The sequence below is a fragment of the Alternaria novae-zelandiae genome (assembly GCF_023758075.1).
Source record: "Alternaria novae-zelandiae strain BMP 2774 chromosome Unknown scaffold_28, whole genome shotgun sequence".
NCBI lineage: Eukaryota > Fungi > Ascomycota > Dothideomycetes > Pleosporales > Pleosporaceae > Alternaria > Alternaria novae-zelandiae.
Genome location: NW_026056988.1, coordinates 314,594 through 338,607, shown reverse-complemented (window position 1 = coordinate 338,607; position 24,014 = coordinate 314,594). Strand labels below are relative to the sequence as shown.

General features: G+C 53.3%; 12 protein-coding genes across 12 annotated transcripts; 5 read left to right on the top strand and 7 right to left on the bottom strand.

The window, feature by feature from the left end:
* Nucleotides 1-202: 202 nt before the first annotated feature.
* On the bottom strand, nt 203-1,007 carry J4E88_010105 (uncharacterized protein; the record flags this gene model as incomplete). The annotated part of the gene is made up of 2 exons (XM_049403700.1): nt 203-785; nt 844-1,007. The coding sequence occupies 2 exons, from the start codon at nt 1,005-1,007 to the stop codon at nt 203-205; spliced, it is 747 nt and encodes a 248-aa protein (XP_049250629.1).
* Nucleotides 1,008-2,261: 1,254 nt separating this feature from the next.
* Nucleotides 2,262-3,798, top strand: J4E88_010104 (uncharacterized protein; the record flags this gene model as incomplete). Its single annotated transcript, XM_049403699.1, has 5 exons — nt 2,262-2,268; nt 2,387-3,129; nt 3,192-3,322; nt 3,373-3,624; nt 3,678-3,798. 5 exons carry the CDS (start codon nt 2,262-2,264, stop codon nt 3,796-3,798), a joined length of 1,254 nt encoding a protein of 417 aa, XP_049250628.1.
* A 368-nt stretch (nt 3,799-4,166) lies between these two features.
* Nucleotides 4,167-5,126, bottom strand: J4E88_010103 (uncharacterized protein; the record flags this gene model as incomplete). Its single annotated transcript, XM_049403698.1, has 3 exons — nt 4,167-4,274; nt 4,324-5,063; nt 5,123-5,126. The coding sequence occupies 3 exons, from the start codon at nt 5,124-5,126 to the stop codon at nt 4,167-4,169; spliced, it is 852 nt and encodes a 283-aa protein (XP_049250627.1).
* Nucleotides 5,127-7,313: 2,187 nt separating this feature from the next.
* Nucleotides 7,314-9,274, bottom strand: J4E88_010102 (uncharacterized protein; the record flags this gene model as incomplete). Its single annotated transcript, XM_049403697.1, has 2 exons — nt 7,314-9,004; nt 9,136-9,274. 2 exons carry the CDS (start codon nt 9,272-9,274, stop codon nt 7,314-7,316), a joined length of 1,830 nt encoding a protein of 609 aa, XP_049250626.1.
* Nucleotides 9,275-9,852: 578 nt separating this feature from the next.
* Nucleotides 9,853-11,304, bottom strand: J4E88_010101 (uncharacterized protein; the record flags this gene model as incomplete). Its single annotated transcript, XM_049403696.1, has 4 exons — nt 9,853-10,037; nt 10,087-10,225; nt 10,268-11,170; nt 11,221-11,304. 4 exons carry the CDS (start codon nt 11,302-11,304, stop codon nt 9,853-9,855), a joined length of 1,311 nt encoding a protein of 436 aa, XP_049250625.1.
* A 615-nt stretch (nt 11,305-11,919) lies between these two features.
* Nucleotides 11,920-12,599, top strand: J4E88_010100 (uncharacterized protein; the record flags this gene model as incomplete). The annotated part of the gene is made up of 3 exons (XM_049403695.1): nt 11,920-12,021; nt 12,071-12,176; nt 12,223-12,599. 3 exons carry the CDS (start codon nt 11,920-11,922, stop codon nt 12,597-12,599), a joined length of 585 nt encoding a protein of 194 aa, XP_049250624.1.
* Nucleotides 12,600-12,725: 126 nt separating this feature from the next.
* Nucleotides 12,726-13,149, bottom strand: J4E88_010099 (uncharacterized protein; the record flags this gene model as incomplete). The annotated part of the gene is made up of 3 exons (XM_049403694.1): nt 12,726-12,754; nt 12,808-13,060; nt 13,111-13,149. The coding sequence occupies 3 exons, from the start codon at nt 13,147-13,149 to the stop codon at nt 12,726-12,728; spliced, it is 321 nt and encodes a 106-aa protein (XP_049250623.1).
* Nucleotides 13,150-13,307: 158 nt separating this feature from the next.
* Nucleotides 13,308-14,648, top strand: J4E88_010098 (uncharacterized protein; the record flags this gene model as incomplete). The annotated part of the gene is made up of 1 exon (XM_049403693.1): nt 13,308-14,648. The coding sequence occupies one exon, from the start codon at nt 13,308-13,310 to the stop codon at nt 14,646-14,648; it is 1,341 nt and encodes a 446-aa protein (XP_049250622.1).
* Nucleotides 14,649-15,154: 506 nt separating this feature from the next.
* On the bottom strand, nt 15,155-16,507 carry J4E88_010097 (uncharacterized protein; the record flags this gene model as incomplete). The annotated part of the gene is made up of 2 exons (XM_049403692.1): nt 15,155-15,351; nt 15,409-16,507. 2 exons carry the CDS (start codon nt 16,505-16,507, stop codon nt 15,155-15,157), a joined length of 1,296 nt encoding a protein of 431 aa, XP_049250621.1.
* Nucleotides 16,508-17,401: 894 nt separating this feature from the next.
* On the bottom strand, nt 17,402-18,184 carry J4E88_010096 (uncharacterized protein; the record flags this gene model as incomplete). Its single annotated transcript, XM_049403691.1, has 1 exon — nt 17,402-18,184. The coding sequence occupies one exon, from the start codon at nt 18,182-18,184 to the stop codon at nt 17,402-17,404; it is 783 nt and encodes a 260-aa protein (XP_049250620.1).
* Nucleotides 18,185-18,528: 344 nt separating this feature from the next.
* Nucleotides 18,529-21,546, top strand: J4E88_010095 (uncharacterized protein; the record flags this gene model as incomplete). The annotated part of the gene is made up of 1 exon (XM_049403690.1): nt 18,529-21,546. One exon carries the CDS (start codon nt 18,529-18,531, stop codon nt 21,544-21,546), a length of 3,018 nt encoding a protein of 1,005 aa, XP_049250619.1.
* Nucleotides 21,547-21,897: 351 nt separating this feature from the next.
* Nucleotides 21,898-23,138, top strand: J4E88_010094 (uncharacterized protein; the record flags this gene model as incomplete). The annotated part of the gene is made up of 2 exons (XM_049403689.1): nt 21,898-22,437; nt 22,587-23,138. 2 exons carry the CDS (start codon nt 21,898-21,900, stop codon nt 23,136-23,138), a joined length of 1,092 nt encoding a protein of 363 aa, XP_049250618.1.
* Nucleotides 23,139-24,014: the final 876 nt, after the last annotated feature.

Here is a 24,014-nt window from a genome sequence, read left to right as displayed (position 1 = left end):
TGGCGTGGCGCTGTCAACATCAAACTTCGGTTCTCAATCGCTTGGCATGCGTGAAACACATGCAAATACTGCTCTACGATGTTTATGATCACGACGTAAGACTTCATGCAGAGTTGATGGCACAGATGAATAACACTGGGTAGTATTTCAGTAGGCTTTCTTTATAGTGATTGAATCCGACACCGTCATCCATCTTCGACAATCACTTTCCGTCCAAGAACTGCAGCTCCTCGGCTGTAGAAGTGCGATCCAACACCTCGTTCCGCTGCGGGAAGCGCCCAAACCGACGAAGTGCGTCCAGCTTGCTTTCACAGATGCTAGTAATAACACCCTTCAGCTTCCCAAAATCGCTCCTTCGTTTGAGAAGCACGTCGCGGTACTGGGCGAATTTACCGTCCCATCCCTCGACATCCCTCTCTAGCAGCCTCTCATAGTCACGGAACATGTCAAAGTGTGCTTTGTGTAACGATTCTGCTACTGCCAGGCTCTCGCAATGTTCCATCGGCATGTAAAACCAGAATCTGTATGCCAGTCGGAAGCGAACTTCTGAATCCTTAGGAACACCGGAGTCAATTGCTTTGGAGGCCACTGCCAAAGCCAGACTATCGAAAACGGTGAAGGCTACACGAGCTTGAGCACCTCGGAAGCAGTTTCTTGGGAGTTGGTCAAGCAATATGATCAGACTGATCCAGTGCATAGGCTTGCATGGCTTTGCTGCTGCTACGATGTCCGCTCCATTTGGTTCTAGGACCTGAATGAGTTTGAGCAATCCGCCAAACTTGTCCCTGGGGCTAAGTAAGCTTTTGTTCGCGGGAAAGTATCTAGGATAAGCTGAGTACTTACGTGCATTCCCGGTCGAAAGCATCATTCTGTGAGAACCATGGCGCCGAGTCCTCGATGCTAGGGCTGATGATGTGGTCTTGGTCTTGGAGATGACGAAACCAAAAGGCTGAGATCTCATCAAGTTTAGCGTGCGACAGGTCGTTTTCGAGAGATAGCTGCGACATCGCTGCAAAGTGATGGATGCAAGAGCTGTGAAGTAGTTTGTCCGTGTGGAGATGTATGGGGTAGGAATGCAATCTAGGTCTTCTCAACGTAGACACGTACTTTACTCAGTCCATGACCTGTGGCACGACGCGTGATGCCAAGCTGATATGTCGACGCAATTCGACTACATTCGTCCGCTGCTGCAGAACTCGTCCGAAGCTACAAGAGGTCATCTTGGCTGCCATCGGTGTTCGCTGCGGACTAAACCATCTTTCAAGGCCATGTTCATATCTAGTCGGCCCTTTTGTCGGCACCGCTAAGACGAACGTACTTCCGTTCCGTACTGCTAACTGGGTGCGCTGCATTACCGCATCTGGAGTCGGTCGACAGATTTGGTAACACTAGAGTTTTGACTACGGGTGTTGCCGTTCCCGACTTCGTAAGCAGGCTGTCCTAAAGTCGACTTGTTGACTTTCAAACTCTACACCACGACCAGAGATCCTGGGGTTACCACCAGAGTACGAGAGACTACATCACGCGCGGTGCATGGAATGAGCCACGCTCGTATCATCAGTAATCGCAATCCACTGCGTTTGCTGGGCATTAGTCAAGGCCTGCGCGAACGAGGAGAAGGTTCGTCCGCTTCATCGACGCGAGACGCGAGACGAAGAGTAGCATGAAAGTCTGTTAGAGAAATGAACTATGCGTAGGAGCGCAGGCTCAGTATATAGATCGTTGCAATGACATCCTTTGTGTCCATCACATCTCTTCTCAATCTTCTGCTTGTACTACGTACCAACCTCGATCGGCTTTCTCTTTCAATCAGCTCGAACAAAATGCTATCAACCCGAGCATTCTCAGCTCTGGTGGTGGGCTTCCTGTCATCCAGCTCGTTGGCTTTACGAACACGTCAGTCCGAGGTACCTACAGACCTTGTACAGCGTGGTCTCGCAGCCATTGGCATCAACTCCAACACGTCCGATGTACGCAATGTGAGGATCAGTGGCTCTCAATTCCGCACCAAGTCTATAGTCACAACGATAGCCCTGGATGGTATGGACCAAACAGTCGTCCCATATGGTAGCCAGACGATCACGTATTCGTACGAGACAGGCAGTCTGAAGCAGCGCATTGACAAGGTTTCTGGCTTAGGGAGTAGGTCTTCTCTCTTGATACCGTTTGATGGGAAGCTGACTTTGAGATCCTAGCTCTTTGGATGTTTGCCCGACCTGAACTCGAACCTATGGACTACTCTGTAGTAGTACAAGGTGGTGATGACGCGTTTGCTGCTGTGGTCAGGGGAAGCTATGCGCTTTTTGACCCGACGGCTGCTCCAGAAGGCTACTTGGATGGTACTACGTCCACTGAGATATTTGTATCAAAGTCTGACGATCAACAGGATATCTCGCGGCGTATATGATCTCCGATGGTCAAAAGTGGGATCCGTTGCTGCTCAGCAAGATATCTGCAAATGATTCCACCCTCCGTTTCGAGCCGGTGGAAGGAGACTTACTACTTCCAGCAGGTTGGTCATCACCTACTTTGCTTTTCACAACCTTTCTAACTCGGCCGTTAGTGTTTGACCAAGCACTGAACATGTCAATCATCTTCAACCCCGACACTTACCTACCCTTCGCTATCCGCACATACGAAGACCATCCCTTTTTCGGTCCTTCGACGAACGATCTCCGAGTATACGACTTTATCTCGGTCAACGGCCTCATGATACCCCGTCATTACAAGACCATATACAACAACCAGCGCTTATGCATCGACTTCCTTGCAGATGACATATCGGTCAACACTGAAGTCGAGCCATCGTTCTTCGATGTCTCCGTCGAACGCGGCGAACTGAGCATTCCCGTCGTTGACCCTGCCCTGACTGCTGAGATCGGTGAGAAGTACACGAATTACATCTGGTTCGGTCGGAACAACTTCACAGTCGAGTCGCTCAGTGGATCGCAACCGTACGCAGATCTACCCGGCGTCTGGGTCGTCCGACCACCTGGTGTATCCGCGTACCGCCAGATCCTGCTTGAAACTGACACCTATGTTGCTGTTCTGGATGCTCCTGCTGAGATCGTGGCGGTCTTGCTCGAATGGGTCAGGATCAACATTGGAAAGCCAGTGTCGCAGGTGTGGGTAAGTCAGCGATCTTAATCCGCCTAATTACTACTCTGATGAGCTTTACTAACATTGCATAGCCTACGCATCATCATCACGACCACGCTTTCGGTGTCAAGGGCTACGTCCAGAACGGAGCGGAAATCGTCTGTCCTAAGATGGCTGAGTCGTACTACGCCGATATCCCCGGCGCCAAGTTCGAAACCTTTGAGTACGTTATCATCTATGCCCCCCACCAGGCCAAGCGCTAATTTGCTCTAGACGCGGAGCGCCGCACATCATGGAGACCAACGGTTTCAGGGCCACGTTCGTCCACATTGAAGGCAGCATTCATGCCCAAGACCATAGTGTCGCCGTTATTATGCCTGCTTGTCCTACCGAGGACAGCACAGTCGTTGTCTTTGATGCCGATCATGTCACCCAAGCGCAGTTGATGGCAACACACAACGACCATAACGAAATTGCTCAACTGGTCAACGCTATGGTGAAGCACCGGGTAGCGAAGTCAGCGGTGTAAGTTCCCAAAATACGCTCCCGAAACGTGGTCACTAATTCTCGGTACGCAGTCTAGTCTCTGTTCACGGTGACTTGGCCAACATGACTGATGTCTATGACGGGATTGGTTACTTGTTTCCCGACTATACGCCATTTGACTTTGAGTACCGCGGCGACAATTGTACCGTTTGATGAGGAAAGCGAGGAAGGCGACTGCGACTACCTTGCAACGTCGCCTTCTTTGCCTGTGCAATCAGCTGTGCGAGTAGCTACGTCGTCCAATGCAGCAATGGAAGGTCATGTCGAGAAGGTGTCGCCTTTGAGCAGACAGGGTGGTTGTATTGATTGAATCTGGGCCATTACTACCGGGAGGGATAGGCTCTGAGACTAAGTGAGAGGACGCCTTGATACTTAGAATCTGTCGCGGTGAGGTATCCGCATGGAAGCATGAGCGATGGAGGAATGACATGCCAGGTGTTCGGTCGCTACTCAAGCAAGCTTTTAAACTCCACTGCGTGGCACTTCGCATGTAGTTCGGTGCTCTCGTGATATGTCTTATCTCAATCTTCCAGTCTTGGATCCTTTCTATTCCTCTCGCTCATTCTTTCACTCATCTGTGTGATCTCCTCGGACGCGTTACTCTCAATCTTCTGAGATCTTTGATCCAACTACAGATATGTCAGTAAATGACTGCGATAGGATTACCGTAATACTCACCCAATGAACAGCCGCAGTCACGCCAAAGAACGCAAAGACGACCACGATCATCGCGATATACCCTTTCTTCCAGTACGGCGCATCGCTTGCTGGATAGAGTGCAATACCCCAGAAAGTGTACAATATCGACTGCACCATACTCATGATGTACAGCGTGACCGATCGAGAAGCGTCATCACCACTGCGTTGAGAGATCACGCTAGCCCATCCGTAGAGAATGGGGTTGACGATGTACGAGGTACCGGCCAAGTAGAATGCGAAGAAAGTTCCAGCGGTCGGAAGATTGGGTATCAACAACAGGATTGAGACTAGAAGCTGCAGAGCGCCAGCTAGTATAACCATCGGTATGCGGCGATTAGTCATGTCGATAACGTAGCCGGCCCCAACGTTGGAGACAATAGACACGGCCTGTATGCCTAACGGGTAGGTCGTAGTCGCATACGAGGAGAATTTCTCGCTGTTTGCTTTCATCCAGAGCAAGAATAGACCTTGCAGAACGATGGCTTCCAATGCGCAGGCTACTACTGAGTAGAGAGTAAAGATGTAAATATCCGGTTTGGCTAACAGTCTCTTAACAAGGGATTTGAGACTGATGTCATGGCTCCAATCTTTCTTCGGTGGCAGGCGACCTATTGCTAGCTGAATTTCCTCTTTGCTGAGATAGGGGGCATCTGTAGACTCCGGCAAGTTGGGGAAGAACATGAGTCCGAAGATGCCGAAGGGGATTCCCATTGCACCGTCTGAAAGCGATTAGTGGCGATGGTCTACCTCAAGAGGTGGACGTACTGATAATAAACACCCATTGCCATCCTTGAAGCGAAGTCTGACCATGCAGACTCTCGTTCATCGCGGTCATCATCACACCAGCGAACATGCTGCCAATCTGCCCAATAGCCGTAAAGATGGCTGTACGTTTGGCAATTTCCAAAGGCTTATACCAGCTACCAAGGATATAGATGGTGCCGCTATAGAGACTTGATTCGAAGAAGCCCTGGAAGAACCGAACTACGCATAGCTGGGCGTAGGTCTTGCATGCCGCAGAGCACATTGTTAGGCCGGACCACACTAGCAATGTGAAGGGCAGCCAGAACCGGGGCGCGACTTTCTGAAGGATGAGGGCATGCGGTATTTGACCAACACAGCTGCCCGCAGTAAACATGGCAAGCAGAATGCTGTATTGGTCGCCCTCGAGTCCGAGAGACTCCTTCAATCCAGACACGTAGGCATTGGCGAAAGCGCTGCGATCAAGGTAGTTGAAAAAGTATGCAGCGCAGCAATACACCTGGGATACCATCAGCTGCCATTATGTCAATTGATATCTTCTCCCCACCAGTATAAAGCAATCTGCGGTTGGTTAGATGCGCAACGTGGGGATCTGACGGGTGGTCCGACGTACCGAGCTTGCGAACCAGTCGCCTTTCGAGATCTACCATGTTGTCTAAGCGTGTGTAACCAGACCGATCATGGTGAGAGCGAAGCATAGCTATTGCATTCATCTGAACTCATGCAGGGACGGCGCGATGTGGAGGTCATGGTGACGGTACCTTGCTGGCCACAAACGAGCCAATCATGTCGCCGATTTTGCTAAGCATGAGCAAGTTTCCGTTATCGTAAGAGAGGGTCCTGCCGCAGCCAAGTCGCAAAATTTCGGGGGCGACTATCGTGACCCGTCGACCACGCTTGCCTGGAATAGACACAGAGTCACTAGCTTGGGTGTGGCGCCGCTACGGGGGGATCTCACGATGGCTGCCTTCACGTGCGCGATAATCAGGCACCACAACCACGACAATGCGCACAGACTCCACGGCCCGATATGAGGCTACGGGAGAATCGCACTCACCAGATCTCACTAGATCTCACTGAGCGACCAAGATCTCTATCAACTCTCCGCATCACCAGCCCAAACCATAACCAAGCCTCAGTCTGAGTCAAGGACGTGCTTTACTCTACGTCGATACAACCCACCACCCAGGTAGCTACATACCACCTTCAATATGGCCTTCAAGATGGCGACCACTCCACACATCGTCGCCCCCACAGCCCCCCACACCCACACCATCATCTTCCTCCACGGCCGCGGCAGCGACGCCAAAACCTTCTGCTCGGAGCTCTTCGAAAGCGAAGACACTTCCGTGCGAAAGTTCACAGACATCTTCCCCGGTATAAAATGGGTCTTCCCCAACGCACCATCATCCTGCGCAGTTAGCGAGCGAGAAGTAATACCGCAATGGTTCGACATGACATCCGTGCAACGGCCCGATCAAGACGCCGAGTCACAGAAAGAAGAATTATGGCAGAGCGTCGCGCAGATTCTAGAAGTCCTTGAAGAAGAGATGAAACCTGTGGGATTGCGCAATGTGATTGTAGCGGGGATGAGTCAGGGGTGCGCTACTGGAATCTTTACTCTGGTGACTTCTGGTATTCGTGTTGGAGGGTTCATGGGGCTGTGTGGGTGGTTGCCGTTGGCGGAGGAGCTATCTGAACTCATGGGAGTGCCTGGACGAGAGCGGGGTGTGTTTGAGATGCCGTTGCTTTTGCAGCATTGCAAGGACGACGAGGTTGTGCCTGTTAGGAATGGGGAGAAGCTTAGGAAGAAACTTGAAGAGTGGGGTGGGGTCGTGGATTGGAAGTGCTTTGAGGAGGGTGGGCATTGGCTTAATGAGCCTGGGGGTATGGATGGGTTGGTGGAGTTCATTCAGGCGGTTATGAGGGCTTCGCCTTTCCCTATACCTGTTAAAGAGGAAAAAAAAACAGAGGAGAAACCGAAGAGCAGAGATTGGTAGAGCGGTGTAGACTTCTAGGAGGCAAGTGTTAGATGTCTCCCGCTGGGGGGTGCACAGCTAAGGGATGACTTCATTGTAAATGTTGTTTCGTTCCCATATATGGCTTGAATGGACATCGGAATGGAGATCACACTCCTGTAACCTAACCCTTGCCCTCCATCGTATTCATCGTCCTGCGTCTCCCCTCCACACATCCAGAGTATCTGTTTACAGCAAAGTCTTCCCACTCCTCAAAGCCTCCAAATCACCCATAGTAAACCTCACATACCGATCCTCACCCGGCTTCATCCACATAACCACATCAGCACCGCCACCCACAACCTTAGTGCCAAATTTATCAATCTCCATACCCTCCATCCGCAGCGGCGCCTTATTTTGCTTCTGGTTATCCGTATTACTTGCTTCCTTGACCAAGCGCAAGAAGACCGGTACTGCGTATCTCGGCAGCTTGCTCCTCGAATACTCCAATAGCGTCTTCCAGTCGAACGTCTCGGGACTGACGCCATCGGCAAGTCGGAGAGCGACGCAGCCAGCGCGACCATCATGGCCAGGGACAAGTGTACCGTATACGATAGCCTCACCTACACCGGGGTACTGTCCGAGGACCTCTGCTACTTCAGCTGTAGACACATTCTCGCTCTTCCATCGGAATGTGTCGCCTAGTCGGTCAAGGAAGAACCAGCGCCCATCATCATCCCGTCTGAGCGCATCACCAGATCGGTAGAACAGATCGCCTTTCTTGAACACGTTCCTCTCGAACTTCTTCGCCGTAGCCTTTGGGTTGTTGTGATACCCAGCGAATGCTTCTTCACTGGGTACAGCGACCAAGATCTCGCCACCCTCGTTGTACGAATTGCGCCTCACGAACCCAGTCTTGGGGTCCCGGAGTAGCTCTCCAGTTTCCGGGTCGATGGGAACAGGGATGTATACGTCGTGAAGAAGTCGTCTGATAATAGCACCGTGCTGCGCTACTGTCGTCGCTGTAAAGGGCCCTTTGCTGTGAACCACCATACCCAGAACGCCTTCTGTCGAGTTGAAGAATTCTATTACTTCAGGGACGTTGAAGCGCTCTTTGAATCGGTTCCAGACATCGGGTCGCATGCCGTTGCCGTACATGGCGCGTAATCGGTGGTCTCTCTCCCGTGGATGTGGTGGCGCCATAAGCAGATATCGCGCTGCTTCGCCGACGTACACGAAAAGGGTAGACTGGGAGTCGTGGATGTCGTCCCAGAATGTGCTGACGGAGAACTTTCGTCCTATCGCCACGCTAACTCCACCTGAAAGTGCTGATAGCACAGATAGGCCACCTGTACCGTGGAATAGCGGCATGCAGCAATACCATCGGTCTCCGTTTGGCCCGGCTTTCTGGTCAAAGGCAAGGGTTTGCGGATTTCCTCGTTCGTGGAAACGGTTTACCATGAACTTTCCTCCTTTTGGTAGGCCTGTCGTTCCTGATGTGTACAAGAGACATGTCGGATCGGAACCCTTGACGTTCTCTCTGTACTGATCGCCGGGTACTTGAGTGCTGTGCTGCTGAACCTTGCTAATCAGGTCTTGATCGACCCGGAAAGCTGTGACACCCAACTCTTCCACTGTCGTCCTCACACCCTCGAACCGTTCTTGACATCCCTCTTCCTCGTCAACAAGCACGACTTTCACATCCGCGACTTTGAGACAATGCACTAGTCCTTCTCCTTTGAGGTTGTAGTTAAGATGGGCAGGCGCGGCGCCGATAGAAAACAGACCCAACCAAATAACCATGAAGTCTGCGCTGTTCATCATGTAAGTAGCGACCATATCACCCGGCTTTACGCCTTGAGAGAGAAAGAAGTGTCCCCATTGGACGGCGCCATCGTGAACTTGTTGCCATGTGTACGTTTTGTCCCGCGACCAGATGGCTAGGTTGTTGCTGTAAAGTGGAACGTGAGTCGCGAAAGCGTACCAAGGGGATAGCCTCTTAGTTTTCTCTATGTTGACTTAGCTCCGAACTGCGTCTCGACGTAAGTAAAGGTATCGCTGGGCAACATACCGAGTTGCTCATAGTAGCTAGCTGCGTTCTTCTTGAACCTCAGTCCTCTCAGGTCCTGTGCAATGTGGTATTTCGCGTTGACGTAGGCTGCTAGCCCGGAAATAGCTGCTACAGATGCAGCAGCCGCTGTTGCATCCATCTTGACTGATCTCGGTCTCGGACTCCTCTTTCGGGTGAATGTTGGACGTGGGTGTGAGAGAGGCACTGGGAGTGAAAAGCTTCAATTCAAGGAGGAAACGCAATGGCCCGACGTGATCGTCTTCCACAGTTGCCGTTTGTCGGTCCTACTGCTAGCTGAGTCCGGAGCTAATAAGATACCGAGGTCGAGTCAGTTTAGTGGGTCTTGCGAGACGCGTAGTGAGTGCGGGGGTGACCTAGCGCGTCGGACATGTGTACAGCGATTGCTTGTCTTTCGGGGAAAGCTTTGCGAGGCGTGGAGCGAAGTTTGACTTATGACGGTGATGTTTGCTGTGGCAGAGGCTTGTGGCTGAGATGGCTACAGATCACGGTCAATGTACCAACGATAACCACGATGGTATCAGAATGGGGCTACCCTTGCATACGGATGACAGCTATATTTCCTTTCTTATCTGAGAAATGTATATGCTGACCTATGGGTGTCATTCGACGCATCTACACAACGGCTCGAAATTTCTAGACCGCAAAACGCGTCTTCCAATGTCTTGAACATGAACTTGGCACAACACGGCCATTGTCCTATTTGACTGCCTTTTTCTCCTTCTTGCCAATGTTCTCTGTGCCCGGTGGCACCTTGAGTCCTCCAAACACCAATGCGCCGACTCCGACCATGCCGGCAGCTCCGGTCGCATATGCCGTCTCGCGGCCCGCCCACCAGTAGAGTGTGCAGAAGATGAGGGGTCCGAGGGAACGTCCGATTTGACCTGATACATGTCAGTAGATGTTCCGATGGAGATGGGAGTCTTGGCTTACCGAAGCTCCGATGGTTGCCCAGCTTGTTGCCTCGCTCGTCTGCGCTCGCCTCGAATGACGAGAGACTGTTGAGGCCGGTAACGACGGTCGCGCTTGTTACGGCAAGAAGCGCAGCGGCCCCGTAGAGTGCGCCCTGCGTCTGGACCCTTCCGAGCATGAGGAAGGCAATGGTGCAACTTACCACCCCCATTTGGACCACCTTGAGAGGGTGCATCCGCCGCACTACGGATCCTTGGAGGAGGGATGCGACCAACCCAATGAAACCAAGCAGTCGTCCAGAGTCCTTGGCCTGGTAGGAGAAGAGGTCGTATGTCATGAAGGGTAGCGAGAACTCCATGCCGCTGAAGAACAGGATGAAGGTGAAGTGCGTAGCGTTGAGTAGGAAGTGCGAGTTCGTTCGGCCGCGAGGTTTCGGTGCTTCGCTGCCTTTGGCATGCCCGTTCGTGGTGCCGTTCTCAGCCTTGCTCGCCGATGGCAGCGTCTCTGGAAGGCTGATGTAGAGGTAGATGGTCTCCGAGACGATCAAGAACAGAGAGAAGCCCGCTGCCATCGCGAACGGGTTGTTGTCCATGACTTGCAGTGTAGAGAGGTATGCGCCCAGCGCCGGCCCGAAGGTGAAGGCGATGCTGAAGCATACGCCCACAAGCGCCATGGTCGAGCCTCTCTGGCTGTCGTCGCTGATGTCGGTCGCGATGGCCATGGCAAGCTGCACGTTGCCCTCGCTCAGCCCTCCCACCACGCGACTGGCAAGGAAGGTGCGGAAATCGGTGGCTGCGACCCAGAGCGCAACGCTGAAGATGTTGCCCACCATGGACCACAGGAGAGCTGTGCGCCTGCCATATTTGTCTGAAAGTGTTCCGATAAAGGGAGACGCGACTGCCTGGCACAGCGAGAAAAGCGATCCGAGTGCGCCGCCGAGCAGGACTATGTCGTAGCGGGAGTTGATGGGTTTCGCGAACGAGTTCTTGTACGCATTGAGGCCAGCGAGGATCTTGGAGAGGATCGTGTTCGGGTCTCCGGTTTCATGGTTACGGTAGAACTCGATGAGTTTGGGGAATAGCGGGAGGATGAATGTAAAGGATATCTGTCAGGGTCAGCCCACGCGAGCGGTTACACGCGACGGGGATGACGTACCAAGTCTAGCAGCAGCGAGATGAACAGCACCTTCAACACCCTTTTCCGCAGTGCCGGCGGTACCGGAGTCGTTTCTGAGCCCATGTCGAAGATGTGCGATGGTTATCCAGCCCAGTCGCAAGAACCCCGAAGCAGCGAATGGAGATGTGGACACAAGTAATCGGCGGCAGCTGTCTGGTTAAAAGCAGCGCAGCGAACGAATAGAGGGGAAGGGTCTAGTTCAGCTTGGACTGCAGACCCTCTTCTAATGATACACTAGAAATAGAACAAGTCGCGAATTGTGGTCATTGGTGGCAAGCGCCGAAGTGTATTCGGGTCATGACGAAGTTTGGCCGTACGCGGGTGGCTCTGTTCGTGAAACAGGTGGAACAGGTGGGCACGAACCACGTACTTGAAACACCACAAGAAAGTATCTGAGGCAGCCACGGCACCGACGCCCACATGGGCAGAGTCATTGTACTGGCATGCTGCGAAAAGGAGATGTGGCTTCTGTGAGCGCGCCATGGCTTGAGCAAGTATCGCAGGCGCGGATGCGACACTCGAGTAGACAAGCCGAGGCAATGTGGAGCTTCACGTCGATCATCCATCCCCAGCATCACCCGACTAAGCCGATAGCGTACGTGTAGACGGCGAGCCTTCCGACATTCCAAATGGTCTACCAAAGATACTCGTAACATTCTACATTGTTCCAGGCTCACAATGGGCGTCCCGGAGGCAGATCGGCTAAAGGCAATGGCAGCCGTACAGGCCATGTTCGAGAAGTACAAGCTACTTGCAGCTCGTAGGCCAAAGAACCACGTCGTATGGAAACATCAACACCATTCAAGAAGCTACTATTAACCATGTTAAGGACTTTGACCGGGAGGTCATGCTGAATCTGGAGCTTGTGGATGCCACTCTCGATGGCACCGTTACCTACGAGTTCTTCATTGCGCCCAACCTATCCAACTTGAACAGTATGTAACTAGGTGTTGATCACTACCCGTAGCTGATATGCGGCAGACGTCATGCATGGAGGTGCTGCTGGAGTCATATTCGACATGTCAACAACGACAGCACTTTGTCCCCTAGCTCGGCCTGGCTTCTGGGAATTCATGGGCGGTGTTACACGAACCCTCAACATCTCCTATCTCAAAGCTGTGCCAATCAACACCAGAGTGCGGCTCAACAGCAAGGTAGTGAGTATCGGAAAGCAGATGGCCATGATCCGAGGCGACATGACCAGTCTGGACGGAAAGATCACATATTGTACCGTGGAGCACCACAAAGTGAACGCGCCCGTGATCAAAGAGCATCTAGACGTAAAGACGGCATGGGATGAGGAGTTTGCCAGAGAATGGAAAGCGAAGGGACTAGACGACGTGAAGAGTAAAATATGATGAAAAAGCTCAGGCCAAACGCCGAGACATGAATTTTGTACACTTGCTTCGTAGCATGCTGTGACATCATTAAGAGTCTTTGCTCCATCGTGAATGTCGGCAAAACTGGTATCATATGACCTCCGTCTATTTCCTCTTGTTGAACTTCTTGGATTCTGTAATGGGTCAGTATCGTCCATACACCCCGTCTTAGATGCATGGGGCTTACCAGCAGCAGTCCTCTTCTTCTTGGGCGCGCCCTTTCCTCTTGACTTTGCAACATTCAGGTGCTCCAGCCAGTCTTCCTCTTCTTCATCGATGATCTGGTGTTCGGGGTAGAGGCTTCGCAATTGACTAATTGTTCCTATCCGCGGCGGGTAGTAAGAAGCGACAGCGGGACCCTTGAGGCGCTGGTGCAGGATGCGCGATCCGAGACGGATGCGTTCGGGGTTGTACGTGGTGTTGAAGACTTTGCATTGGACCTGCACGTGTCAGTGAGATGAACGAAGACTTTGTCAGTAATCATACACACCCTCATCAGGTCCAAGACCCTCTGCCGTGGGACCGCCATTGTGCCTGCGATGCGGGTCTGCGGCGTTGCGGCGATATCTGAAATGTCGCGGAGGTGCCCTTGGCGCTCCCGACTAGCGCGACCGAGCCTCTCACCAACTTTCGAGGGACCAAATCGTCACCAACCACACGCCCAAAGACTAACCACCGTTCCAAGCTATGGCGTCGCAAAAACGTGGCGGAGGCTTCAATCACTATGGCCGCGACCAACAGCACAAGAGGCACCAGCCTCAGCCTCAGCATCGCAACGGCGCGAATCACAATTCACATCCACCGCAGCCTGAGCTCTCCTCCCAGGACATGCAGACTGGACTAACGGCTCTGCTGGACAGATTTGTCGCAGAAGAGGCGACTGTCGGGGCAGACAAGGATATCATCCATCATGCGCACGAGCTCCGTCGCCTACTTTGTGCCCGGAACAACCCAATCTCTGCTAGAGCGAAGCGCGAGCTCGACGAGAAACGGCCTGACAAAGCAGTCAAAGTCGCCATACCCGATTACATCGAGCGCAAAGTACGCGCCGCCCAGGACCTGCCTCCCCTGCCGCCTATCAAAGAGCCACACCTGCACGAAGCCGTCTTCACGCATCGATCCGCCATATTCGACCCGAGCATCCCTGGCTCCACGCTCGGCGGGGACCTCAGTCTAGACTACGAGCGACTCGAACTCCTCGGCGACGCCTACATCGAACTCATTGCCTCCCGCGCCCTCTACAACCGCTTTCCACACGTCGACGTCCCAGACCTCTGCACCTGGCGCGAACGACTAGTCGAGAATTCCGCTTTGAGCAAGTTCTCCAACGCCTATGGGTTCCCAGACCGACTGAAGCATCGCTCTCAGTGGGACAAAAACTCCAAGCAATATCAAAAGGTCGTCGCCGACATCGTCGAAGCCTATGTTGCAGCAATCGTGCTGTCCGATCCCGAGAATGGATTCGAAACCGCAGAGACATGGCTGACTGAGCTCTGGGCCCCACAACTCCTTGGATTCAAGGAGAAGATCATCGAGAACCCTCAAGCCAGAGACCAGCTCAACAAGCTTGTTCTCGGCAAAGGCGTCAAGCTCGTCGCCAAAGAGGAGAAACCCATGACCTACGACTCGAACAGCGTACAGTGCTACCACATTGGCATCTACCTCACTGGCTGGGGCTACGAGAACGAATGGCTCGGCAGCGGCGATGGACAGAACAAGGTGCAGGCTGGTGTCGCCGCGGCTGCCGATGCCCTGAAGCGGAACAGCCCAGTACTGCAGGACGCGATACGGCAGAAAGACGAGCTGAGAGCTGCGCGTGTGAAGGAACAAGAAGAAAAGGAGAAGACTGCAGGAGGCACTGAACCGCAGAACACCCTCAACACTGAAGCGTCAAATGGTAAAGTGTCAGACGATAAGGATGCTACACAGAAGAAGCGGAAAAAGGAAGATGACGATGCGTCACATGAGAAGAAGAAGCATAAGAAAGACAAGAAGCACAAGGCAACGGCTGACAATGGCAGCTCCTGACCGCGTCGTGCCACCACGACTGCCAACACCCTTGCTCTCGGGTCGTGACTCGTTGAGGGCGAATGTTCACGTAGCTAATTAAAAATATCTCATCGTGTAGGCAATGGCTAGGTAGGTAGGTAGCCATCCAAACGTATCCTCCTCGCTCGATGCTCTTGTTATGATCTCGAGCACCCAAGGCCAGTCCTCCATCCTAAAAAGATTGGAAACTCGACGCGACTAGGTAACTCAGCTTGCTAAAATCTCGTCACGTCACAATCGTCTATACGCAAGAACACAGCACATCAGCGCAATGTATGCCTGATTGCCTCTACAACAAATCTGGACTATGCATACCTAGACGAAGAGATCCGAATATCCAGTAGCATACACCGAATGCAAAGATCTAATTCCCATCACTCACTATATTCAATTCTGACGTAACGCATTTCGCGCCTCCAGCTTCTACTTCCTAAGAAGTCTTTGGTATGCCTGCCCTAAACGCCGTATGTTTCCAATGTTCACCTTCACTTCTTCAGCGCCCGTCCAGCGATATCCTTGCGATACTGCATGCCCTCGAAATGTATGCACTCGACGCCCTTGTAAGCCTTCGCAACAGCTTCCTCTAGTGTGAGCGCTGTAGCCGTCGAAGCGATGACACGACCACCGGCGGTCTTGAGCGTGCTATCCGAGAAAGAGGTCCCGGCGTGGAAGAGGACGACATCTGTGTCACATTAGCACCATCACAACCTCCATAGACAAGAAAAAAAAAGAGACTCACCCTCAGGAACATCATCCAACCTCATAACCGTGCCCTTCGCATAGCTCCCTGGGTAACCGCCTGCGGCTACAACAACCGTCGCCGCACTCTTACTTGACACCTTGACGTCAACACCCTCCAACCGTCCCTCCGCACACGCCGCCATAACCTCCGCTAAATCCCCCTCCATAAGCGCCAACAGACTCTGCGTCTCTGGGTCTCCAAACCTGACGTTGTATTCCAGCACCTTCGCCCCGTTCTTCGTCATCATCAGCCCCGTGAAGAGCACGCCTTTGAACTCGTAGCCCTCGGCGCGCATGCCGTCGACGGTGGGTTGCAGGATCTCTCTGTCGACGCGCGAGAGCACGTCTTTCGGTGCGATAAGTGTGGGCGCATATGTGCCCATGCCGCCGGTGTTGGGGCCTTGGTCGTTATCGTAGATGCGCTTGTGGTCTTGTGCGGGCGGGAGGGATTTGATTGTGCGGCCGTCGCTGAAGGTTAGGATGGATAACTCGTCGCCTTCGAGGAACTCTTCGATTACGACTTCATCGCCTGCGGTGCCGAATTCGCGGGTGAGCATTATGTCTTTGAGCGCGGCGTGGGCTTCTTCTTTGGTTTGTGGGATGATGACGCCTTTGCCTGCTGCGAGGCCCGAGGCTTTGATTACGACGTTGTGGGAGATGGAGTCGAGATACGCTTTTGCGTCGTCGTATTTGCTGAAGTTCTCGTAGGCGGCGGTCGGGATGTTGTGGCGCTTCATGAAGTCTTTGCTGAAGGTCTTGCTGCCTTCCATGCGCGCGGCGGCTGCGCTGGGTCCGAAGGCTTTGATGCTGCGGAGGCCATTGTCGCGGAAGTAGTCGACGATGCCGGCGACGAGGGGGGCTTCGGGGCCGGGTATTAAGAGGTTGATGTTTTTTTCTTTGGAGAAGGTGACGAGGCCGGCGAAGTCGCTGTCTTTTACGGTGGTTACGTTGGTGACTTTGTCGGAGAGGGTTGCGGTGCCGCCGTTACCGGGGCAGACGTAGATGTGCTCGATCGAGGGCGATTGGAGGAGTTTCCAGGCGATGGCGTGTTCGCGGCCGCCGTTGCCGACTAGGAGAACGCGGAGAGATTCAGACATGGTGTGTGATGTGTGTACAATGGCTTGTTGCGTCGTGGGAGTGTTTGCGCCTGGAAATTTTTGGGAGCGCATGCCCCGCCGTGGGGTAGCATGCAGGGATCTGCGGGAGTGAGGTCACTCAGCCCTACCAGGTCCCTGAGCTGTCCCGTGTCTTCCAGTCGTGACACTGGACTAGATTTATATTCAGAGCAATAACATAGTAGACACCCCAGTTCACATTTTACTGTCGCATGGTCCAAGTGCTGAAGTATCAGAGTCTTCAAAGATGTTGAGCAGGGAAAGGTCACGACCGATGGTCAGATAAAGCTGGCATTGAGTCGAATGATCTAAACCATATTATTATGGATGAAGACTTGAAATAGGGTATCGATGTAGTAAGAGTGTACATACGTTGAAACGTGCACTGAAAAGCAAGCTGACCCCAGTTTACACGACAATAGACCTGCCCTCATATCGTCGTCCACAAGACTGCCGACACCTGCAGTTGCACCTGCAACCTTTCTTGAGAGATCCATACCAGTAGTCCTTCAAGCTTGCATCAAGCTGCAGTATCTGAATGGACACAAGAATATAGATGATCTGCCGATCTTTGCGCTCTTCGTGCGTAGCAAGCCAATAGAGGATGAAGATGGAGACGGATCTCATCAACATCCATGTAATGTCGTAGAGGAGGTGGCCAATGATAAATGACTATCCATCATTCTCGCGCTCAATTGTGCGCTCGTGTTCTCTGACGGAATGACTTGAAGCGCTCCTGGGTAGCTCCGGAGCTGATTTGACTTGAGCGTCGAACTCCGAAGAGGGCACAAGCGTGTCGTCTGACTGCGGCTCTGCGGGCGAGCATTCGCGTTTGCCGAATAATTCCCGTCGCACAGCACCTGGAGTAAAGTCACATCAGCCAAGGCCATTGTGGTTTTGCTTAGCCTTCATGAAAAGCTGACCTAGCACGTCAGGCTGTGCTATGCCAGGATTCTGCATGTATGGTTGTTGCTGATGCATGGTCGGCATATGTTGGGTGTTGTGGTTGTGTATGCTGAAACCGGCGTCTTGTTCGCGTTGTTGGCCGAAGAGCTCTCGCAGAGACAGTTGGCGGCCCATCGGGGCAGAGGAGGCGGCCTCGGCAGGCTCGTTCGCTTGTACGGCAGGCTCAAGGGCCTCGCGGCTCGCTCTTGCCCTGTCGGCGATGTCCATCATCTTGGCGGCGGTCTCGACACGGCAGTTGGCGGTGGAAGCTGGTGGTGGGTCGGCGAAGATCCAGATGCCGTAGACCTGCTCGCCCTGAATGATGACATAGGGATCGGATATCTCCATCTCTTCACTGCTAGTGAGCTCCTGGTAGAAGTTGTCCAGGCCGCGACGGTTGAGGATGATGGCGCAGTATCGCTCGGCCCCGATGGGCGAGGGAGTCAGCTGGCAGATGAAGAGAGTACCCTCAATGCCCATCTTCTCCCATGACTGCGTCTCGAGGTTGAAGGTATATAGCGCGGCGTATGGCGTCACATGCTCTATGGCGACGAGGTCTGCGTACTCGCGACGCAGGACGGAGAAGTTGAGCTCTTCGTTTGACCGCGGCGGTGGGAGGGGCACGTCGACAGCAGGCGGCGCGTCCGTCTCGTAGTCTGACGGCTGGGGAGGCGCTTGGTTCTGGTTTGCGCGGGCTTTGCGGTGTGGCGCCATGACTGATATGGATGTTTGTTGTGGTGGAGGTGAAGGAGAGGGAGAGTGTGGACGGGATTGGTGTAGTCAGGCACCGGGCCCTGGAGAGCTCCTGCCCTGCAGCGTGGGGTGTCGAGGAGCTAAGCACAGCCATGCCGAAAGCCACTGCGACGGCGTCCTGGCACTGCCCGGCTCTTCATCATCGTCATTGCCAGCAGCGGACTGTGGCTCAACTGCCTGGTGCCCGCTTACCCACTCAAATCATCGCCATGGGGTGAATGCCTTCCTGTTCACGCAGACCCTGCATCCCTCCCTGCAAACCTTCGCCGCGCCTCTCACCCTCGGCCATCCTCCTTCACCCCGCCATGGCGCCCGACGCCTCTTCCGTGCGCTCCACTGAGCGCCTCGATGCCACCATCCCCGGCGCATTCGATCCGCGCACGCCGAGCATAGCTTCCATCACCACCCACCAGACATCGCTCTCGCAGGCGTTATACGAGCGCCGCGCCGAGTACACGCGACCGCGCAACGTGCGCATCAAAGTCGGCACCTGGAACACGGGCGCGCAAAAAGGCACCGAGCAGGATGTCGGCAAGTGGTTCGTCCAGGGTAAGGGCATTGAAGAGTCGCTCGCTGGACTCGGCGTGTCCGACCCTGGAGAGCACGGCAAGGGCAGCAGAGAGAGCATCCCCGCCCAGGAAGCACGGCATAGCACATCAGAGCCTACTGTCCCCCACCGCGAATCAGGAGAGGTCCCAGGCAGAGAAGAGGTCGATATCTACGTACTAGGCCTCCAGGAAATTGTCGACATCACTTCTGCCGCAGAGGCTCTGAGACCCTTCACCGACCCCTCCACGGCGAACAAATGGAAAGCCTCGCTGGAAGCTGTGCTGCCCAAGGGCTATCAGCTGGTATCAGAGCAGCAGCTCATTGGTCTGTGGCTTGTCATCTATGCCTCCCCAGCTGTCCTACCGCAGATCAAGAATGTTAGTACCACAAGTGTCGGCACTGGCTTGATGGGATACATGGGCAACAAGGGCGGTGTCACGACCCGCATCGTTCTGGGAGAGACAACTCGGCTCGTCTTCATAAATTCCCATCTGGCGGCTGGAGCGGACAAGTCATCTTTGGAGAGAAGAAATTGGGACGCTGCCCAGATCAACTCCCGAACACGCTTCGATCCTGTAATAGATTCCCTAGGCTCTTCGCAGAACACCGGTGAAGGTTTAGGTGACGAGGACTTTGCCTTTTGGTTTGGCGACCTGAACTATCGTCTCCATGGGATGCCAGGCGACGACGTGCGCCGCCTACTCACCATACATACAAAAGACTTGGACAAAGAAGAAAATGCTGGTCGTACTTCGACATCGGACGACTCCGGGTATGGCTCCAAGCAATCATCTGAAGAAGCGCGCGATGCCGTTCCTATGCCGCCAGAACTCGATCCAGCCTCACTACAAACCACCATCTCATCCCTACTACCGCACGATGAGTTGCACCAAATGATGAAGAGCGACAAGGCTTTTCATGATGGGTGGGAAGAAGGCCCTATTCGGTTCTTGCCGTCCTACAAGTACGACGTCGGCAAAGTTGGCGTCTTCGACTCAAGTGAGAAGCGTCGCTGTCCTAGTTGGTGCGATCGCATCCTCTACCGGACGCGAGCATCTAAACAGGAGTACGATACCCGAGTCAGGGAACAAGAGGCGGCACGTAAGCATGCTGAAGAGATGGAGGGGATCGACCTGCCAGGCGACTACGATGTCAACAGTGTCAAGAATGTCTTGTACGCGTACGACGAAGACAACGATGGTGACGACGACTACGATGAGAATGAAGACCCTGAGCCTGAGCCGATCAAGACTAAAGACGATCTTCAGGCTGAGATACTGCTCGAGTATTACACCACCCACATGCGTGTTCTCAGCTCCGACCACAAACCCTTGGACGCTGTCTTCAAACTACAATACGACGCCGTGATCCCTGAGCTGAAGACCGCCATTCATGCCGAAGTCGCTCGTGAGATAGACCGTCAGGAGAATGAAGGCCGCCCGTCGATTGCAGTAGTGGTAGAACGTGCAACCGGCTCTCCATCTGACGGGCGAGACAAAACAGACAGCACCTTCGAAGGTGTCGACTTCGGTGACGTCAAATTCGCAAAATCTACAAGACGTAACATCACCATCGCAAACACTGGCCGTGTACCAGCCACCTTCGGATTCGCTGATCGTCCGGTGGACAAAGACCAGCCTGCCGGTCCGTTCCCGCCGTGGCTCTCTGTCACCTTTGACAAAGCTCAAGACAAGCTTGATAAACCAAGTCCAGACGACATCCATCAATACTTCACGCTCGCGCCCGCCGAAGTACTCAACGTCGAACTGAAACTCAAGATTGAGAGCACAAGTTCAGTTCGCGACCTCAACGAAGGGGACGCCGTGCTTGACGAAATCCTCGTCCTTCGCGTTGAAAACGGACGTGACCACTTCCTCCCAATACGCGCCCACTGGCAACCATCGGCACTTGCACGGTCAATTGACAAGCTGATCAAGATTCCCGAAGGCGGTATCAGAAAGCTGCAAAACCAGATACCAGCCCGTGGCGAGGTAAAATGGAGCGTGCCTAGGGAAGTATTTCGGCTGACCGAGGCGATAGAAGACCTGACGGAGCGAACCCTGGCCGAATGGGACATGACCAAGAGCGAAGGGGAAAGGGCGCCTTGGCAGGACAACGCAGGGTGGCCTTTTGTTGAAGTTCGAAGTACTGATGGACATGACCGAGAGGACGAGCTTGCAGGGATTTATGAGGCGCTGGACTGCGATACCCCATTCGTCGACGCATTTTACCCGGAGACTCGCAGCACCGAGCGAGTCGAAATGTTAGCTGAAGCCCTCATCACTTTCCTATCCAGCCTCACAGACGGCGTGATCACCAAGAGTCTGTGGGAAAAGTTAGAAGAAGCGTTAGCCCGTCAGGAGAAGGCCTCGAAAAGTGCATCTTCCCCGTTCTTCACATCTGACGATGAGAAGATGACCATCTTGGAGATACTAGCAACGGCGCCCAACCACAACGCTACTTTCCTCCTCATCCTCTCTTTCCTCCAAAACATCGCGAACCAGATTACTGAGGTTTCGAAACCGCGCCCGGAAGACAGCAACAAGAGAGCAAGCATGGATATGAGCCTTCCGTCCAGTCCGCAAGCCAAGGTCAGAAGGAAGACGTTGAGTCGGGTGCCTGAACAGGCTATCCGCCAGCTTATCGTGAGGAACTACGCTGTCGTCTTTGCAGATTGTTTAGTCAAGTGGAAGGATGGTGGTAGAGAGAAGGAAAGGGCAGCTAGGAAAGAGAAGATGGTTGGAGTGCTTGAGTTGTTTTTGAAGCAGGACTGAGCATGCACTTGGAAGTTGATGAAGGACTAGTCATTGGAAGATGTAGTGATACCCGATCCACCTGGTAATATCAAGCGAACTTTCCTGTTTTGCGCTCGCTATCTTCTTGTGTAATGTCAACGTTTGACATATTTTCGAAGTTCGGTGGTCGATCTCTGTCGGTCAGGACAGTCCGTGGTTCTAGAAGCCATCGACGCACGCTATACCACACAAAGCATAGCGCCACCATGCACGATCCCCGGTAAGAACATTAGCGCACCCGAGATATCAAAAGTCGCGCTTCTTTAAATCGCACTTCAGCCCCCTCCACAGCCCTCGATCATCAGTTCGATAATATATGCACCACCAAAAATGTCCTCCACAGCCCCCGCCTCGCAAATTCACCTCCGCACACCCCCCGAGCCCGGAAAAAAACCCGCATCCCGCACCTACGTCATCTACTTCGTAACCGGCAACCCAGGCCTCGTAGAATACTACCGCACCTTCCTCACCCACCTCTACGGGCTACTAACCCACAACACGGCTTCAGACCGGTCCATAGAATTCCAAGTCTACGGCCGCAGTCTCTCTGGCTTCGAAATGAACGACGCAGAGATCAAGACGATGAAATGGCGGAAACAGCCGCCGTATGGGTTGCAGGACCAGATTAGGCATTCGGAAGATGAGCTTGCGGAACTTGTGGAGGAGGTTAAGGAGAGTGGTGGTGCGAGGGATGTTAGGGTGGTTTTGGTGGGGCATAGTGTGGGGAGTTATATTTGTTTGGAGATTATTAGGAGGTTGAGGGCGCATGGGATGGTGGGGGAGGATTTTGAGACGAGGGTTGTTGGGGCGGTGGGGCTGTTTCCTACGGTGGTGGATATTGCGAGGAGTGAGAGTGGGATGAAGGCTTCTGTGAGTACTGTTTTTCTTGTTGTTTTGTTGGAGATTAGAGACGTTTTTTGGGATGTATCCTGTTCTCGTCATGGGGAATGGCTGGGTTCCATTCCATTCCAGGCATGTCTTCGTGCTATTTTTGCGCACATGCTAACAGTATCGTATAGCCCTTCCTGAAGAACTCAAACTTCGCGACCTTTGCAGCTCTCTTCGTCAACTTTCTTACCATGTTCCTGCCCATTTCCATTCTGACAACCCTAATCGCAAAATTCATGGACTTCCCCACGGACGCCGCGCAAACCACCGCCGCCTTTGTCAAATCCCCCCACGGCATCCACGAAGCACTCCACATGGCCCGCGATGAGATGTTCCAAATCGACACCGACATCTGGGACGAGGAGATCTGGGGCGCCGCCGCTTCAGAGCCCGCGACCAAGCATCCGCACCCGCGGCCCATCTTGCGCTTCTTGTTCGCACGCAAAGATCATTGGGTTGCTGATGCGACGAGAGATGCGCTGATCCACACTCGTGGAAGGTTTAGTCGCGGGGATGGAGTGGAGGAGGTGGAGGGCCAGGGCGAGAATTGGAAACCCGTCATGGAGATTGATGAGAGGGAGGGGTGGCCGCATGGGTTTTGTATTCGCCACGGCGTACCAGTTGCAGAGAAGGTGGCGGGGTATGTTCGGGCGATTGTGGCGCAGGATATGGCGAGGAAGTAGCGACTCTTATTGGTGGGTTTCACGAAGCATCTCACAGCATGGGGTATATGTACAGGGGCACATCAGGTGTTCGCGAGACCAAAGAAAAACATAATCTTTATGTTGCAGTAGATCTGACTGACATTCCATGCAAGATAGTTGGGATTGATGGAGATGCTGGTGTCATTTTGGACATGTTTTTCTGATCGAGACATGGTGTTGTGTATGCAGCAATGCGGCACAGCCCCTGCCATCATGGGTAGCAATGCATGGTTGCAAATATCATGCACGAGATCGGAAGTCATCTTCCCCGCTTTCAGCCTGTTCATTCTCAATCTCTTCGCACTCCAAAGCCTCACCGTTTGAACCCTTCGTTCGCTCTTCATTTTCCCAATCGACGTCTCCCTCCGATACCAAAGATCACTTCAACGCTCTTTACCTCCCGCATTTCATACGACTCATACGCGAAGAGATACTCTACGAAAGAGAGAAGTATCGCATCTCCAAGAACCCCCCGGCCACGCGAGCGAAGCATTCACAATGACACGCAAACCCCACAAAACCCCGCCAGCTCAGCCATACCAATATAACGAGCTACCTCGTGATGGGTCTTTCCGCTACATCGTTCTACACCGAGGCACCGGAAACGACCCTCTCAAATGCAGTCTACAGACAGCGCCCTTGGCCAAGACAACATTCGAGGCTATATCCTATGTCTGGGGCAAAAGCAAGAAGAATAAGAAGATCATGTGTGACGGCCGCGTGATCAGAATCACCAAGAGTCTTTCCAACGTGCTGCGGCGACTTCGACTCCCTCATAAAAGGCGTAAGCTATGGGCTGATGGTATTTGCATCAATCAAGATGATTTGGAAGAGAAGGGGCACCAGGTAGCCATT